The sequence below is a fragment of the Carcharhinus amblyrhynchos genome, chromosome 29 (assembly GCF_965287045.1).
Source record: "Carcharhinus amblyrhynchos chromosome 29, sCarAmb.v2.hapA, whole genome shotgun sequence".
NCBI classification, from domain to species: domain Eukaryota; kingdom Metazoa; phylum Chordata; class Chondrichthyes; order Carcharhiniformes; family Carcharhinidae; genus Carcharhinus; species Carcharhinus amblyrhynchos.
In genome coordinates, this window is record NC_137352.1 from 33550636 (window position 1) to 33570393 (window position 19758).

The 19758-nt window shown below is 42.7% G+C and overlaps 1 protein-coding gene across 5 annotated transcripts in view; it reads right to left on the reverse strand.

Moving 5' to 3' along the window:
- Window positions 1–19758, reverse strand: part of arhgap32b (Rho GTPase activating protein 32b) — a 529550-nt gene that overhangs the window by 349818 nt on the left and 159974 nt on the right. For 3 of the 5 annotated variants that reach the window (XM_080214854.1, XM_080214856.1, XM_080214855.1), the window contains exon 2: window positions 19252–19317. In XM_080214854.1, coding sequence (XP_080070980.1) covers window positions 19252–19298 — 47 coding nt within the window. In that variant the 5' untranslated portion in view covers window positions 19299–19317. Of the gene's footprint in view, window positions 1–13988; window positions 14044–19251; window positions 19320–19758 lie in introns of those variants that run through there. The other 2 variants (XM_080214857.1, XM_080214858.1) reach the window with 2 other exon arrangements.

The window sequence follows — 19758 nt, forward strand, 5'->3', positions numbered from 1 at the left end:
TGTAGGGGGAATTTGGAGAGCCAGTGGAGCCACAATGGGCCGAACTGCCTCCTTCTGCACTTTAACAATTCTGTGATTCTGCTACAAATAAAAGGGGGCCAGTGTGCTCTTTATGAAAGAAAAGTAAAAGCAGAAAGATCAAAATAATATGGGACAATTGCCAACTCATATTAACTGGGACTGCCCAAGTAGGATCTGAACTAATGAATGTAATGACTGCTTTCTCTTTGGAGCATTACGTATGTTTGATAATGACAAGTGACCAGAGCATAATTAAATGCAGTAAAAACTGGAATAAGTCAACAGAAACACAATTTAAAAGCACTAACTTCAAAGCAATAAGAAAAGCAATTAAACAGATAAAATCAAGAAAACTGTAGCTCAGAGCAGATGGACGACCTTTAGGGGTATTCTACTGAGCATACAGAATAAGGGCATAACCAATGATACTCAGTGCAGACGTACTTATCTTGCATCAGGAACTGGCAAAATGGAATCAATTAGAATCAATGTCGCAGGATTATCAACTTATAAATACAAAGAAACTAATGACAGCCAACACTATAAAATGAACCTGACTTTCTTTGGAGACAGTAACATCCCAAGTGAATGCCACAAAGCTCGTGATATATTGTTTTTTTAAGCAGCAGCTGGTGTGAATTTGGGGTGAAGCTGGCTGAGCTGGAGAGATGTACTCAGGGCAGTGTGTCTGGCATCAGTTTTGGAGCCCCTGATCTATATAAATCAAGCATCAGTTTTGCAGAAAGGCAATGGAAAGTTAGAGGAGGTAGAGAATTAGAGTTGGATGGCATGGGCATTCAAGCTGAAGCTGGTTCTGTTATGGAGCTGCTTCTATTGTAACATAAATAGGCCATTAGAGACCAACACTGCTGAGTGCAAAGACGTGATGCCAAGATGACTGCAAGATTTGTCCGTCTGGCATCCCTGTCAAACAGCAGCACCCATGTGACAGAAAAGAAGATTTCTCCTTTTCCTCAAGCTCTATAATGCATCAGTTATGTTGCGTGCAGAGTGCTAATTTTAGGGCCTGAATATCCCCTCTAAGTTGTGCTATTTGGCAGCACAACATAAAGGGGACATTTAGGCCCTAAAATCAGTGCAGTACAGGCAAAAAGCTGCCATTGTTAGAGGAAAGAGCTTGGAGAATGACAAGCTTTGGTTCCTTGCAATACTTAACACGACATGCAATATAAACACAATGCAAAATACTTCCATAAAAGCCAAGGCAGCTACACAAGAGGGCCAAGATTCAGGGCTGTGAAGGGGAAAATCCCCATTCAACTATTGCGAAAAACACCATAGTTAAACTGCTGGGCACTATATTTATGGGTAAGAATACTATGGTTACAATTCACTATCGTTTTAATCAGTTTGATACCAGGAGCTGGCGGTTGAACAGTTTTTAAGTTTTCCTGCCAAAGGAAAGTATTTTCTGGATCTAAATACCAGACAACTTTGTCCAATTAGATAAGGCAAGTGGATAACTGCAGCATTGGCACTGAGCTGGGTGACCAACTCCAACTCAGTCATTCATTAGCAAACGACAGGGATGCCAGACGGACAAATCTTGCAGTCATCTTGGCATCACTCAGCAGTGTTGGTCTCTAATGGCCTATTTATATTACAATAGAAGCAGCTCCATAACAGAACACAGCTGAATTTGTTATGATTTTAGTACAGGGTGGTTTCAGCAAGTATGGGCATGAATTGTGAAATGGTAACACTCACATCCAGACCACATCTTACAGTTTTGACATTATCTGCCAGTTCCTAGTCTATGCCATGGAAAACTGACAGAGCCCTTGAGGAGTATAGAGAAAGTAGGAAGGAACTTAAGGAAATAGGGGGGCTAAATGGCATCATAAAACACCTTTAGTAAACAGAGTGAAGAAGAATCTCAAGGATTTTTAATCCATATATTAGAAGCAAGAGGGTAGCAAGAGAAAGAATAGGCCCACTTAAGGATAATGGAGGGAAGTTAAGCGTGGAGCCACAGGAAGTAGGCGAGATCCTTAATAAGGACTTTGCAACAGTATTCATAAAGGAGGGCACAATGGATGTTGAGGTCAGGGATGGGTGTGTGAATATTCACCCATGTCAATATATCAAAGGATAGTGTCAAAGATGAATGTCAATATATCAAAGAGAATGTCAATATATCAAAGGAGGAAGTGTTGAGGATCCTAAATTGCATTAAGGTAGACATGTTCCTGGGTCCAGATGGGATCTATCCAGGTTACTGCGGGAGGCAAGGAAAGAAATAGCTGGGCCCTTAACAGATATCTTTATGTCCTCTTTGATCACAGGTGAGGTTCCAGAGGACTGGAGAAAAGCTAATGTTGTTCCCTTGTTCAAGAAAGGAACCAGGGATAATCCAGGAAATTATAGACCGGTGAGCCTGAAGTCAGTGGTACAGAAGCTTTTGGAGAAGATACTGAGGGACAGACTACATGGAAGAAAATAGACTAGTTAGTGACAAGCAGCACGATTTTGTACAGGGAAGATCATGTCTCACCAATTTGATTGAGTTTTTTTTTTGAATAGCTGACAAAGATGATTGATCAGGGAAGGGCTATGGATGTAGTTTATTTGGACTTTAATAAGGTGTTTGACAAAGTACCATGTGGCAGACTGGTACAAAAACTAAAATCATGTGGGATTCTAGGTGGGCTGGCTAGGTGGATACTGAACTGGCTTGGTCATGGAAGATGGAGAGTTGTGGGAAAGGGTGTTTCTCAGAATGGAGATCTGTAGCTAGTGGTCTTCCACAAGGATCAGTGCTGGGACCTCTGTTGTCTGTAGTATATATAAATGATCTGGAGGAAAATGTGAGTGATCTGATTAATAAGTCTGCGGATGACACAAAGATTGATGGGGATTATCACAGAATACAACAGGATATGATGGATTGCACAGAAATGGCAGATGGACTTTAATCTGGACAAATGTTTTATTCATTCGTGGAACATATGCGTCACTGGCTGGTCAGCATTTATTGCCCATCCTTAATTACCCTTGAGAAGGTGATGGTGAGCTGCCTTCTTGAATCGCTGTTGTCTATGTGCTAATGGGTTGATCCACAACACTGTTAGAGGGGAATTCCAGGATTTTGACCCAGCGACTGCGAAGGGATGGCGATATATTTCCCCTGGAGGGGCACTTGCAGGTGGCCGTGTTCCCATGTACCTGCTGTCCTTGTCCTTCTAAATGGAAGTGGTCATAGGTTTAAAAGATGCTGTTTAAGAATCGTTAGTGAATTGCTGCAGTGCAGCCTGTAGATAGTACACACTGTCACAACTGATTGTCAGTTGTAAAGGGAGTGAGTGTTTGTGGATATGGTGCCAATCAAGTGGGCTACTTTGTTCTGGATGGCATCAAGCTTCTTGAGTGTTGTTGGAGCTGCACCCATCCAGGCAAGTGAGGAGTACTCCATCACACTCCTGACTTGTGCCTTGCAGATGGCAGACAGCCTCTGGAAAGTCAGGAGGTAAATTACTCATTGAACATTCCTAGCCAATTCCTATAAAGGTGAGGTGATGCATTTTGAAGGATCAAATTTAGATATGAATTATTCTGTAAATGGCAGGCCTCTTAGGAACATTAATATACAGAGGAATGTAGGTGTGCTAGTCCAAAGTTCCCTCAAAGTGGCAAAGCAGATGGCCAAGATGATTAAGGAGGTACATAACACGCTTGCCTTTATTAGCCGGAGGACTGAGTGCAAGAGTGGGAAATCATGTTGCAGCCATATAAAACCTTGGGTAGACCACATTTGGATTACTGTGTGCAGTTCTGGTCATCACACCATCAGATGGACATGGGAAGCTTTGGAGAGTGCAAAGCAGGTTCACTGGCTACGAGGAGACTAGCACTGTGTTCACTGGCTACGAGGAGACTAGGACTGTGTTCACTGGCTACGAGGAGCCTAGGACTGTGTTCTCTGGAAAGACAGAGGCTTTCCAGTGAACCTGACAGGACCTGATAAATGCCTTCAAAATAATGAGGGGCATCAGAATTTTTTTTCCTAGGGTGGAAGTGTCAATTATTAGAGGGCACAGGTTCAAGATGAGAGGGGAAAGTTTAAGGAGATGTGCGGGAGAAGCTTTTCACACACTACCAGAGGTGATGATGGAAGCAGGCACCACATTAGCAACATTTAAGAGGCATCTGGATGAGTACACGAATAGAAAGGGAAGAGAGGGGTACGGTCCGAGTACAAAGAACAAAGAACAAAAACAGCCCGGGAAACAGGCCCTTCGGCCCAACGAGCCCGCACCGCCATCTCAACACCACCAGTCCCCCTCTCCACCCACGACCCTTGTAAGAGCTGATAGGTTTTTTTTAAGTTTAATTAGGGCATCATGATCGGCAAGGGCTTGGAGGGCCGAAGGGCCTGTTCCTGTGCTGTGCTTTTCTTTGTTCTATCTACCTATTCAACCTGTAACCATGCATAGCGTCCACCAATCCAACCTGTAACCATGCATAGCGTCCACCAACCCAACCCGTAACCATGCACAGCGTCCACCAACCCAACCTGTATCCATGCATAGCGTCCACCAACCCAACCTGTATCCATGCATAGCGTCCACCAATCCAACCTGTAACCATGCATAGCGTCCACCAACCCAACCTGTATCCATGCATAGCGTCCACCAACCCAACCTGTAACCATGCATAGCGTCCACCAACCCAACCTGTAACCATGCACAGCATCCACCAACCCAACCTGTAACCATGCATAGCATCCACCAACTCAACCTGTAACCATGTATGGCATCCACAACCCAACCCAACCTGTAACCGTATATGGCAGCCACCGACCCAAATCTGTAAGCATGTGTGGCATCCACCACCCCAACCTGTGGCTAAGTCTAACACCCATCTACCCAATCTGTAACAGTGTGTAACATCCACCTGCTCAACCTCTATATATAGCATCCACATAACCCAATCTGTAACCATATGCAACATCCACCTATCCCACCTGTGGCTGTGTACAATATCAACTTAACCACCTGTGACTAATATTGTCATAACACTAAGGAAATATGCAAAGGAACAGGTAGTGGGCAGCACAGTAGCACAGTGGTTAGCACTGCTGCTTCACAGCTCCAGGATCCTGGGTTCGATTCCCGGCTCAGGTCACTGTCTCTGTGGAGTTTGCACATTCTCCTCGTGTCTGCGTGGGTTTCCTCCAAGTACTCCGGTTTCCTCCCACAGTCCAAAGATGTGCAGGTTAGGTTGATTGGCCATGCTAAGAAATTGCCCCTTAGTGTCCAGGGATGCATAGGTTAGAGGGATTAGGGGGTATAATATGTAGTGATATGGGGGTAGGGCCTGGATGGGGTTGTGTTCGGTGCAAACTCAATGGGCCAAAGGACCTCTTTCTGCACTGTGGGGTTCTATGATTCTAGCCAAGATGTAGAATAACATAGTGTGTGTTGGAGAAATTGCAGTTGCACTGTCCTCATGATAAATAGTTGCTTAATCTATAAAGTAGATCTGTCTGCTAAGCCATTCTGTATCATCTTCAGATAAACACAACTTCTGTCTTGTTTATCGGTCCATGCACGAGATTGGCAATTTGCCTGAAGCAAACATGGAAACGCAACGTGATAACAGCGGTTGGATTCTGAAGACCATTGGACAAGTCATAGACCAGCTAAAAACTGTATATGAACATGGGAACGAGTCTGATTCCCTCTACAAATGGTGCTTTGCAAAAGAGTAACTAATTCATGGATTAGTTGAATTGGCAATTAATAGGAGCAGCAAGTTAATTCAGAATTGTTCTCTGGGGACAATTTTTAATTAGGTGGGACAGGCTGCATGGTCATCAAGATGTCCTCTACTGCTACTACTGCGCACGTCAAAAGCATGCAAAACAGAAAAAAACAAAACTGCTGCCACAGAACAAAAAAAACATTGCATCTATACTCGTGAATCTCTTCACAGAATACAGGGGTTACAAATCACCTTTATCTCAGGAAGATCACACCAGATTTCCAGCATGAATTGAATGTCCTATGCAAATTTAGGCTTTTCAAATAAAGGATAGAGCTATGCATTTTAGATTTATCCAGAACATGGTAAACAAGTGGTAAAAATAAACAAGGAATTGCATAGACTTTGGGCCTGTCTCAGGAAGATCAGATGGACCCTTTTCAGCTGCAAAACATGCTGGAAGATAGGTTTTATGTAGAGGTGAACTTCAGAATATTCAGAAACGGATGGCTTACAGACAGCAGCCACAAGAATTAATTGATCAGTTCATCAACAAGTTCCAGGAGGAAGGGCTGCGATTTTTAAGCAACTGAGCCATCTCAACAGATCATGAATCTGGTGAGAGCTTCATCACCAATCAATGTCTACAAAAACAGATGTTTTAGAGAAAGAGGTCACAATATTAACAGTGCTAACAGATGGCAGAAAATACAAAGCTATCTGCACTGGACAACATTTTGAAGCATTAGGTGTCACTATCAATATTATCCTGATACCCAGAAACCAAAAAACCACGTGAAAAGTTCAGTCTACTGCACCAATCACAGAAGTGCCCTGCGTTGCAAGATATTTGCAACGTGTGTGTGGTAAAAGGACTTTGGGCTCCCCCATGTACGTAACTTGGATCTGGAGGTGTGACCAGCAGTTATAAGATACAACCAAACAAAAAGTATGTATAGCACATTAGCTGCAACAACAGGGAGATCAGGGTGAAGATTGAGAGTAGAAAAATTTTCAACTGAGAAGTAAACAAGTGTTCCATACTGTGAATGTGACACCATGTATAAAACTTAAGTTTTGGGATCCATCCTGACCCAGGCAAACTCAAAGATGTAGGACAAGAGGACTTGCAGGCATGATTAATAGAACATAGAATGTTACAGCGCAGTTAGAGGCTTTTGCTACTATCAGCATCACATGGCCAAAGAACAGTGGCAAACATACACACACAGCCAAAGTCAGCACAGGAATGAGCGCAAACATCTTACCAGCTGGCATCTAGATCGCTGGAAGTCAAGCATACAATCTACGATAGATAAATTAACTGCATATGAGTCACCCATTCATTGTATCGATATATTGGCATTGAAGTGCTTCTTACAGCAAGTCTTCATACAAACTACAAATATTGTGGACACAAGTGGATTAGCAATGGCAAGGTTACGAGCATGTACAGAACTCAACACCGTGACAAGGCCACCAACGTACCAAGTGTGGCAGAAAAGGCCAAGAATGATCGCATTGAGTCAGTCCATGACCCATAGCAGATATACCCAGACAGATTCAACACCAGAGGAAACTTCAGAAGTGATGCTGTACTACACCAAAGAAAAAATGCAACTCCATTGATTAGCCCTCCAGAAAGTGCAGTGTGCACATACAGCTTAAGAATGAGTTGGACATCACAGAGCATAATGGCAGTATCTATTGCGTGCATCACCACACCAAACGTTGCCTTTCTGCCTTTCTGCAGGGTATCGCCAAGTCAGGTGCCAAACACGGACATTAGTTTGTTCATCTGGCAGAGGATCTCAAGAAATCACTACATTCAGGGCATAATTTAGAAGATTTGCTTCCAAAGATACATAGAACACTACAGCACAAACAGGCCCTTCGGCCCACAAGTTGCGCCGATCACATCAATACCTACCAATCCATAGACCTATCTATAACCCCCAATCCGATATACTCATCCAGAACTCTTTTAAAAGACCCCAGCAAGGTCGCCTCCACCATTACTGATGGCAGCCGATTCCATTCACTCACCACCCTCTGAGTGAAAAACTTACCCCTAACATCACCTCTGTACTTGCCTCCCCGCACCTTAAATCTGTGTCCTCTCGTAGCGACCATTTCAACCCGGGGAATTAGCCTCTGAGAATCCACCCTATCTATTCCTCTCAACATTTTATAAACCTCTATCAGGTCACCTCTCAACCTTCGTCTCTCCAGGGAGAAGAGTCCCAGCTCCCTCAACCTGTCTTCATAAGGCATGCCTCCCAATCCAGGCAACATCCTTGTAAATCTCCTCTGTACCCTTTCAATAGCTTCTATGTCCTTCCTATAGTGAGGCGACCAGAACTGCGCACAGTACTCCAAGTGGGGTCTGACAAGGGTCTTATAAAGTTGTAAAGGGTCTTATAAAGGGTCTTATAAAGTATACCCATCAGTCCATTGATCAGTCTGGGTCCGTTCCAACATCACATGAGCAGAATCATAGAAAATATTCTTGGATGTGTATGCATTGCTGATAATATCGTGGTAATGGGCAAAACTAAAAATGATAACGACTGAAATCTATACATTTGACAACAGTCTATTGTTTAAAAAAACTTGTCTTCAACTGTAAGAAGTGCCAGATGAATGAATGCAAGTCAAATTAATTTTTTCGATCTACTTAAGTTTTGGGATCCATCCTGACCCAGGCAAACTCAAAGATGTAGGACAAGAGGACTTGCAGGCCTGATTAATAGAACATAGAACGTTACAGCGCAGTACAGGCCCTTCGGCCCTCGATGTTGTGCCGACCAGTGGAACGAATCTAACGACCCTCTAACCTAAACTATTCCAATGTTATCCATATGCCTATCCACTGACTATTTGAACGCCCTTAAAGTTGGTGAGTCCACAACTGCTGCAGGCAGGGCATTCCACGCCCTTACTACCCTCTGAGCAAAGAAATTTCAACTTCTTCATGCCATACATAACCAACTTTGCAAATAAAGCATCAGCACCAAGACAGTTCTTAGAGAAAGACAGTACCTATGCACAGCAGGAAGAACATCAACACATGTTTAAGTTGCTTGAACAGGCATTGTCAGAAGATGGTAGTCATGATGTGGAGATGTCTGCATTGGACTGGGGTAAACACAGTAGGAAGTCTCACAACACTAGGTTGGACTTTAACCTAGTGTTATGAGACTTCTTACATTGTCAGAGGAGGCAGGCATTCTACAATGCAATGAACCAAGAAAAGAAAGTCTTAGGGGTCAACAAATCTCAAAAGAGATTGGAATCGTGTATTACAAAAGATGGTAAACTAAATTGCATTTAGTTCCAAAAATCCATTGCAAGCCGAATCCAATTATTTGAGCACAGTATTTGAAGTACTGGCTCTGTGTCACAAAAGTCTATTTACTAAATGACTCACGTTGAAAACTGACCATAAAACATTGGAAATGATTTGGCTCAAGCATCTGATGAATACACCAAGACTAGAATGACTTCTGATTAAAAAAACTGGGATATTTCAATGTCTGTTCCATGCCAGATAGTAAAATAGTATTTCAGACTCACGAGTAGAAAAAAGATATTTTGACAGACTTACAGTGGACAACATAGACACTGAAGTAGAATATGTACTAACACAACTGACATCAGCAGGAAACAGCAAGTGGTCCACGACTGAAGGCATAATGGAGAGCTTATTGCAGAATGCTGGTCTGATATGATACAAAAAGGGCCAAACACCCTCTGAAGGTTTTATATCTAGTTATTTCTACAGGCAAGATTTCAAAAGAAAACAGGTACTTGCGCCTAAAGCTTTTTGCCAGGATATATTGCCACTGTTAAACCAGGGGCATAGAGCAAACAAGGTACCTGGCGAGGGGAACTGTGCACTGGCCAGGATCAACAGTGATATTTTGAAGGAAATGAGAACGTGCATTACATGCCAGAGTCATCAACCACATCAATACATAGTCCAAAAAATGTGCAGGTTAGGTGGATTGGCCGTGCTACAGTGTCCTTTAGTGTCCAAAGATGTGTAGGCTAGGGAATTAGTACGGAAAATACGTGAGGTTACAGTGGGCAGCACAGTAGTTAGTACTGCTGTCTCACAGCGCCAGGGATTCGGGTTCAATTCCAGCCTCAGGACACTGATCTGTGTGGAGTTTGCACGTTCTCCCTGTGTCTGCATGGGTTTCCTCCCACACTCCAAAGATGTGAAGGTTAGGTGGATTGGCTATGCTAATTTGTCCCTTAGTGTCAAGGGGACTAACAGGGTAAAACTTAAGGTTAAAAGTTAAAATTTATTATTAGTAAGGCTTACATTGATACTGCAGTGAAGTTACTGTGAAATTCCTAGTTGCCACAATCTGGTACCTGTTCAGGTCAATGCACCTAACCAGCATGTCTTTCAGAATGTGGGAGGAAACCGAAGCATCTGGAGGAAACCCACACAAACATGGGGAGAACGTGCAAACTCCACACAGACAGCGACCCAAGCCGGGAATCGAATCTGGGTCCATGGAGTTGTGATGCAGCAATACTAACCACTGTGCTACCGTGTCGCCTACATAAATATGTAGGTCCTGAGTGGGATTGTTGTTGGTGCAAGCTCAATGAGCCAAATGGCCTCCTGCACTGCAAGGATTGAATTGCCCAGGAATAGGTTGTTGGTGGGATGCTCTGTTAGAGAGTTGGTACAGACTCAATGAGCCAAATGGCCTCCTTTGGTACTGTTGGTATTCTATGATTCTATTTACATCCTCATGTGATTCCATCATACTATGTTCTAAAATCACAACAATTTATTATCCATTCTGACAATTGTCTTCTAATCACCAATTACTTTTCCAAGTTTCCATTCATCAAACAATTGAAGGATACGTCAAGTGCATCCGTGGCCAACACAATCAACTGCAATATTCAGTTTGTCCAGTACAGCTGAAGAGGCATTAATCACAAAATGCAGGGAAACCAAACAAGATCTCCCAGCATGTTACACTTCAGGGAATGCCTTTAGATATGGCTTAGCTACCCGTCTATGGCCATGCATAATACTACCTTACCCCAAAAATGAGCTGAGTATAGCATTGAGCACCACAGACAATAAAGAATTAGAGACATGGAAAGTTCAAGTCAGACTTTGAAGCAGAGGAAGGGATCTCTGATTGAGATTGATTCGCTGAAATTTATGGAATGGGCTGTTGGAGCATGGAATGTTTTGGTTGAGGGTGGGATCAAGGTACTACACAGGAAAAATATTTGAAGAGAAAGATACAAGACTACAGAGAGTTGACTATAAGTTGATTATTATATTGCTGTAGCAAGCAGCTAGTACATGAAGAGACAAACAGCTTCCTCCAGTTCATCAATTTTCGTTCAATGGCAGGACTCTAGCTTCTGATTCTAAAGATCATGAGTTCCACTTATACAATTGTACACATAACATGGGCTGACACTTCAGTGTAGCTCTGAAGGAGTGTAGCATCTGAGCTAGCATCTTCAGTTAAAACATTACAGAGCTTCTCTCCACAAATTTTCATCATGGAGCTTCTCCCACACACCACACTCATATTTTCTCCCGTTAACTTCAAAAAGACATTGATGTTTCCAAGTAGGATGATGACCCTAAATGGGCAGCACTGTGAGACAGTGGTTAGCACTGCTGTGTCATAGCACCAAGGACTCGGGTTCAAATCCAGCCTCAGATTACTATCAATGGGGAACATAGAACATAGAACATAGAACATTACAGCGCAGAACAGGCCCTTCGGCCCACGATGTTGCGCCGACCAGTTACAAAAACAATGACCCACTAGCCTATACCAATCCCTTTTCGTCCATAAACCTATCCAGAGATCTCTTATTCGCCCCCAAACTAGACGCATCTACAACTGCAGCAGGCAGGGCATTCCAATCCCTCACCACCCGCTGGGTAAAGAACCTACCCCTGACATCCGTCCTGTAGCTACCCCCCCTTAATTTAAAGTCATGCCCCCTCGTGCTAGCTTTCTCCATCCGAGGAAAAAGGCTATCACTATCCACCCTATCTAAACCTCTAATCATCTTATATGTTTCAATAAGATCCCCTCTTAGCCGCCTTCTTCCCAACGAAAACAACCCTAGATCCCTCAGTCTCTCCTCATAGGACCTCCCCACCATACCAGGCAACATCCTAGTAAACCTCGGGAGTTTACACATTTCTTCCTGTGTCGCGTGGGTTTCCTCCAGGTGCTCTAGTTTCTTCCCACACTCCAAAGATGTGCGAGTTAGGTTGATTGGCCATGCTAAATTGCTCCTAGTGTCAAGGAGGACTAGAAGGGTAAATACGTGGGGTTGCAGGGATGGGGCCTGGGTGGGATTGTTGTTAGTGCAGGCTCGATGGACTGAATAACCACCTTCTGTACTGTAGGAATTCTATTCTAGGATTAAAAGAAAGTCTTTAAAAGTGTCATTTATTCTAGCATTATAAACATTAGTGAATTTTTGTTTATTCTTTCATGAGATGAGAGTATTGCTGGCAAGTTCAGCATTTATTTCCCACCCCTAATTGCCCTTGAATTACGTGATTTACTAGGCTATTTCAGAATCTTCTGCTTCCGGACTGGAGTCACATGTCAGCCAAGTAAGAATGACAATTTCCTCCTCTAAAGGGCATGAGTGAATCCATTGTAGTTTTTGTAGCTAGTTTTATTCTAGAATTATCAAATAAACTTAAATTCCACCAGCTGCCAAGGTGGGATTTGAACCCTATATCCCTAGATGATGAACCTGGACCTTGGGATTACTGGCCTCAGGACATTAACACTACACCTCCACTGCTGTATACATAAACTTTCCCAGTCAGAGCACAGCTATATAAGAAACTGGACTTCTTTAACTTTTTCAAAAAATTGAATTGTCACGGTACGCCCCTGGTTCCCCCAAATAAGCTTGGCCCTTTCCCAAGTATGGAGAGGCGACTAAGGGTGCCACAAGTCTGAAAAAAGATAAGGATAAAATAGAACACAAAACAAGGTTCAAGATCAGACTTATCCCTCTAAATAAATGACTTCCAAGAGAATGTAGTCTTACCACAATGCTACATTTACATTACAATATTCACACTGATAGCACAACTTCAGCAATAGTGCTGACAAGCAAACAAGGTGATCAGTATAAAATCTCCTGCCCTAATCTCGTTCCCTCCTGATCAATGCAGTGTTTCAGGGCACAAGGTGCACAATCCAAACATCATAAATAAATGACTGCTGTCAGCCATCATCTCCAGCTGCTTCATCTGCCTATACAGACCATCAAAACACGCAGAACATCTTGCTTTTGCCAAGACAAGTCCCAAAGCATAAGTAGCCAAAAAGAAAACCAACTCCTTCTTTACAAAACCCTGAATTAACTCTTCATTGATTTCCTTTATCAACTCAATCACCTCTCCCAAATCAGACGTGAAACTCAAACCATAAATATATCATAATCCCCTGGTAAACATTATTGCTTACTGCCATTAGCACTCATGAAATTTGACAACATGCTGTCAGTAGAGTAGAGGCAACAGCCCAAACTGAAGAGTTCTAACTAGTATGGTTTATTTGCATATTTGTCTGAAGGCCCGTTAGTCATAGCTTTGCTGCCTTCTTCGTTGATGGAAGAAGTGCAATATTAATAAGGTCTCAGCAGGCTCCCTCTCAGTTCCACTGTGAATGAGCTCCCTTCTGTCATCTCATCTGTACTCTAACAGAATGATTAAACATCTCATCTACCCACATACATAAAGTCAGCCAATATATCCCACCAACGTGATTGAATTCCCTTGCCTTTCTTCAAATGCTGCAAGATAATACTTCACAGGTTCAGATCTTATATTCATTAAAGCTGGCCTCAATTCTTGTATGGAGCTATAGAACCTACAAGAATATTAGGCTCAATTTTTATATTGACTAAAAACCACTCCAAGGAGAGTGGCAGAATTCTATCGAAAGATTTCACAAAATGCTCATAATTTCTTAGAAACTAACAAACAGAATTCACTTAATTTAAAATTGCTGTTGTCATAAAAATAGCTTCAGTAACTACAGACGTGCTTTACTCCAGGAACACTTCATAGCCCAGCTACATGAAGGAAGCTCTCTTTGTAGATGTATTGACTGTAGATGCATATTCCCCCATGCTACTGATAGCCATGTAAAAACATTAACAGCCCTAGCTCCGTGTAGCTGGTGGTTACAAAGCTCCACTTTTACCGTAAGAGTCGCAATCTGCTGACGGATCAGCTGCATTGTGCTCCAATCCAAAAGACACCCGAGCTGGTTCTTTGTCTGCATGCTTTGTCCCGAAGCAAGCGCTGTGCTTTGTAAATACACCCGGAACCAGCAGAGCAGCAATTCCCAGGCTCATTAGGTGCCTCATTCCACCAGCTGATTTTTTTTACTCTGTCAGAAAAATCTGCAGGAAAGAAGGAGCAGATTTTATTTATTTCCCAAAGTGACTAAGTGCATCTTCATTGCACTCCACCATATAATCCATTTTGTTCAAAAAATTTACACATTGTGGGAGGAAATCTTTAAAAAAAAATGTTTCACATGTGCAGGCAAAGTCTGTTTTCCATGCATTCTTTCAGCTTCCGAGAGGGCAACAATATGCCTGTCAGTAATAAGCAAATTTAGAGTAGAGCAATGCAACGTCATAATTTTAGTGCCTGAGGCACACCAAACCATAATTGAAAAGGATCTTTCACGAACAGAAAGATCCTATAAAGAAACCTGGATTTATTCGTATCCACATGGAGACAACTGCAAGAACAGCTCCGGAGATGACGGCAACAGCTGCCAGCAGCCTCTGCCAAAGCCACACACCGCCTTAATGGTTTCACTACTCCCATTTCCTGGTTCTTGGAGATCCCGCTCCCGCAATTATGCGAATGTTTGTTTTCATTCCCCACCATTCTATTTAGAGGGAAATCGCCACACTTCACTGTATATAAATATTTAAACCAGTGCTCTAAACCAGTTCATTCCTCCTTACAGTATCCAAGCGCACTTAACATCTACTGCAGTTAAAACGACTTCACCTTTATAAAACTCAAAACAATTAAAAGCTACCTCATAACTTGCATTTAAATTTACTATCAGCTACATTCAAATTTTAATCTCGCAAACTCGAAATCGGCTGCCGTCGGTGGTGGAGGAGGCAAACTCGTTGGGGTCTTTTAAGAGGCTTCTGGATGAGTACATGGGATTTAATGGGATTGAGGGTTATAGATAGGCCTGGTAGATATGGATATGATCGGCGCAATTTGTAGGCCAAAGGACCTGTTCGTGCTCTAGTGTTCTATATTCTAAAACAACAGAACATGTGTTTACAGCAACCTAAGCACTGCTGATAACTACACTGAATTTCAGAAGCATCTGCTTGAAATCATGAATGTTCCAACATTTCTGTCATTTGTAGTGTGATGGACTCGGAGGACTGATTACCTAATACAACACACACGAAATCACAGAATCCCTACAGTGCAGAAGGCGGCCATTTAGCCCATCAGGTCTGCACCAACAACTGTCCCAGCCAGGCTCTATCCCTGTAACTCCATATATTTACCCTGTACACAAAGAGACAATTTAGCATAGCCAATCAACCTAACTCGCACATCTTTGGACTGTGGGAGGAAACCGGAGCACCCGAAGGAAACCCACGAAGACAAGGGGAGAAAGTGCAAGCTCCACACAGTCACCCAATGCTGGAATCGAACCTAGGTCCCTGGTGCTGTGAGACAGCAATACTAACCACTGTGCCACCTTGCCGTTTACTATTCATAATTTTTAAAAATTCAATCAATCCTTCTTTTAATGCTCTTTGTTTTACTAAAAATAGTCCTATTAACTGAAGCATCTCTCCAGAACAATAATTTCCCATCCTACTTTATGTAGAACTGTACATCTATAAAAACTAGTATCTACCCAACAATGTGGAAAATTGCCGTATCCACAAAAAGCAGAAACAATCAAATCGGGCCAGTCACTGCCCCACCAGCCTATTCTCAAACATAAGTAGTGGAAGGTATTTGTACAGTGCTATCAAGCAGCGCTTACTCAGCAATAACCTGCTCACCAATGATCAATTATGGCGCTGTTGGGACAATTACCACCTGACCTCATTATAATCTTGGACCAAACATGGACAAGTGAATTTCAGAGGTGAGGTGAGAGAGACTGCCCTTGACATTAAGACAGCAATCGACTGACCGTGGCATCAAGGAGCACCAAAAAACTGAAATCAATGCAAACTGAGTGAAAACACTCCCTGGTTGGAGTCATACCATTTTTTAAATTCTTTTTTTAAGGCCAGCATTTACTGCCCATCACGTTGTGGTGAGCGGCCTTCTTGAACCGCTGCAATCCATGATACAGGTACATTCACAATGCTTTTAGGGCAGGAGTTTCAGGATTTTAACCCAGCAACAGTGAAGAAATGGCAATACAGTTCCAACTCAGGATGGTGAGTGGTTTGGAGGGAAATTTGTAGGTGATGCTATTTCCATGTATCTGCTAGCCTTATCCTTCAAGGAGGTAGTGGCAGGGTGGTAGTGGTACTGGACTAGCAATCCAGTGGCCCACGTTAAAGCTCTGGGGACACATGATCAAATCCTACCTAAGCAGCTAGTGGAACTTAAATTAAATGAATGAAAGCATTGTCAGTTGGGGCAGCAGAGTGGCACAATGGTTAGCACTGCAACCTCAACACCATAGACCCAGGTTCGTTTCCAGCTTTGGGCGACTGTGTGGAGTTTGCACATTCCCTCTGTGGCTTTATGGGTAAGATGCACTGTCAGACTTACTGGACTAAATAGCCTCCTCCTGCCGTACAGGGATTTTATGTTATCTTTCTAGGATTGTCATCTGGTTCACAATGTCCTTTAGGGAAGGAAATATGCCACCCTTACATGCTCTGGCCTACATGCGACTTCAGACCCACAACCATATGATAGGCTTGCTGGGCCATTTCAGAGTCATTCAGTTGTATCAAACCACGAGTCAGCCAAAGGAAATGGTATGGCTGTTGGGGATCAATTATCTCAGTCCCAGGACATCACTTCAGGAGCTTCTCAGGGTAGTGTCCAAGGGCCAAACATCCACTTCATCAATGAAGTCACTTCATCATAAAGTCAAAGTGGGAAAGTTGGCTGATGAGTGCACAAGGTTCAACACCATTCATAACTTGTCATGTAATGCTTGCACAAAGCAAGACTTGGACAACATTCAGCCTTGGGTCGATATGGGGCAATCCTTATATTCTGTGCCTTGTGACATTGGTGTATCTGTAAGAAGTGTTTTTTGTTTAATCACCTACTCTGCAATTGTAATTAAACTTTTTCAATTTGTTTTATTCACTGTTGCCAAGTTGTCTAAAGTCTTTTTATTGCAGCTAAAACGGGGGTTTGTTCATTTTTACTGGGGTGTTCATGACTTTGCATTGTTAGGAGAAAACCTGATTAGCAGGTCAGATGACAGGAATTCTTTTGTTTTCAGTTTCAGCTGTTGTTTAGTTTGAGTTTTAGTTTTAGAAGGGGCATCAAGCTGAAAAGATGACTCTCTCTCTCTCTCTGGTTTTGGAAATTCTGCTCATTAGCTGAAAGGAAGGTCTTGCCTTTCTGAAAGGGGGAATCAACTGTTGGTGGCTTGCTCCGAGTCCCTTGCTCGGTGTTTTGGGAAGCTGCTCTCATTTCAAACTGTTCTGAGTCTATCCAGAGAACTGCAGACTTCATCCAAGGGTCTCAAATTCAGTATCATGTGAGTATTAGTCTTTGTTATGTTAATCTTGTGTTTGAAAGGTCTTTGATCTACAGGGATGGTTTGACTGGAATACATTAGATATATTTGTTAAGGGTTATGCATTATAGTGGTTGTTTTGTTTCTTCCTTGAAATAATATTTCTTGCTAATTTTCTTACTATATATGTTTAATTTATTCTTAAATAAATTTTATTTGATAAAAGCTCCCTAGTGGATCATTTGAATCACACCTGAAGCAAAACCTATCATGCTTATCCTAGCCAAATTCAAAATGCTAAACTTACAATCCAAGCGGGCTCCATAAAAGATTTTGGAGTTTCTGACCTGAATCATAACAGCCAATAAATACAAAATCTGAAATCTTGCAGTGTCCACCGGCACTCGCAATCTTAGGAGGAGATCTTGAAAGAACAATTGGATATAGGGATGGTTCCATACCGCACCCAGAGCATACTGCTCAGAACTGGTTTCCCTGCATCATTTCAGCTTTCAAGAGGATAACAGTGGACTGACAACAGACAAATGTATATTACAGCAATGTAGGAACAAAGACTTCAGAGGAACATTGTGGAGAATTTGAACTCCTTGGTCTTGGTTCATCCATAACGTTCATTGCCTCTGCTTTTATTCTATATTCCTATTCCATGTTGTCCACTCACAATGAACAAGTATACATTTATTCACACTAAACTGTATTTTATACCTGTTAGCACATTGTGTTGACATGTTGAACATTCTCTCCTTCTAAATGTTACATTAATTATCATCTTTGGATTAAACCATTTTTCTGAAACCCTGACGGCATTGTGGTTCATTACAAGAGCTTTCCTTTCAGGCTTTGTATTTTTCATCTTTTGAGTCTGTACTTTAATATAAGTATACCAAGTTTCATGATCCCCACTGTCAGTTTCATTCTGATTTTCAATTCATGGATGCCTCCCTGGATGTGTCCAAAATAATCGAACTAACCTTTATATCTGTGACCTGTCTTGATTTGGGTGAGGTTTTTCCTGAGACTTCCCCACTTATCTATTTCAAATCTTTTTTTTGCGTCTTGCTCAAAAACTCTGTCTCTGCAGCAGCTCATGCCACCCTCTCCTACAGCTCCACTTGTACTCAATCCACAGCATTTCCAAGCCTCCATCAGCCACCCCAACCCCCCATCCACACCCACCACCGCCCCCCCACTCCCCATCCACACCCCGCATCAGCAACACCTCCTCCCCAAACCGCCCTCAGCAACAGGGCTACTGCATTTCTTCCGTGACACTCCTCCCCAGCACCCTCGCAGACAACCCCTCCCCAGCACCATCGCAGACAGCCCCTCCCCAGCACCCTCACAGACAGCCCCTCCCCTACATTAAGGTGGCATGGTGGCACAGTGGTTGGCACTGCAGCCTCAATACCAGGGGCTCAGGTTCCATTCCCGGCTTGGGTCACCGTCTTTGCGGAATCTGCACATTCTCACCTGTGTCTGCGTGGGTTTCCAAAGGGTGCTCCAGTTTCCTCCAAGTCCAAAAGATGTGCTGGTTAGGAGCATTGGCCATGCTAAATTTTTCCTTACCGTATCCAAGCAGTGTATTGCCTGCAATTGTACAGTTCTTTATCAAAAAAGATGCCTTATCTTGTGGGATTTGTTCACTTCTGGTCTATATTTTTATATCCCTGGTTAAAGAGGAGCTCTTTGCAAGCTCTTCCAATGAAGGATTTACACTCACCTTACAAAATCATCGGCAGCCCTTCCAGCTGCAGCAGTACTCTCCATGTCACAATGAAGCAATGGCCTATGAAATAAAGGAGAGATCACTGTTAGCCATAGAGCAATAGACATCATCAGCATTTACTGCAGTGTCAATAACTCAAACTAATCTACATATTTTAAAATCTTGCTGGTGAAGTGATTTTTAGTTGCCAGCTTGTCTAAACATTACACTGAAGCATTCAGAACATTCTATGATCCAATGACAAGACACTACAGCTCACTTACAATAACCACTAACCGAAAAACCCACCAGGCAGTATGGAGTGAGCCTTGCCTCCCTCTACATCGAGTCAATGCTTTGACAGTTTGGTGTATATTTTGGGATCTTCCATATCTGCATGTAGTCCCTTAAGAAACAGAACCACAATCTGCTGCCACAAAAACAAGTTCCTGATTTTCCTGGGACAATTAATTCCAACTTTCGCAGTGAATTGGCACAGATAATTCCAAATATTGTGCACAC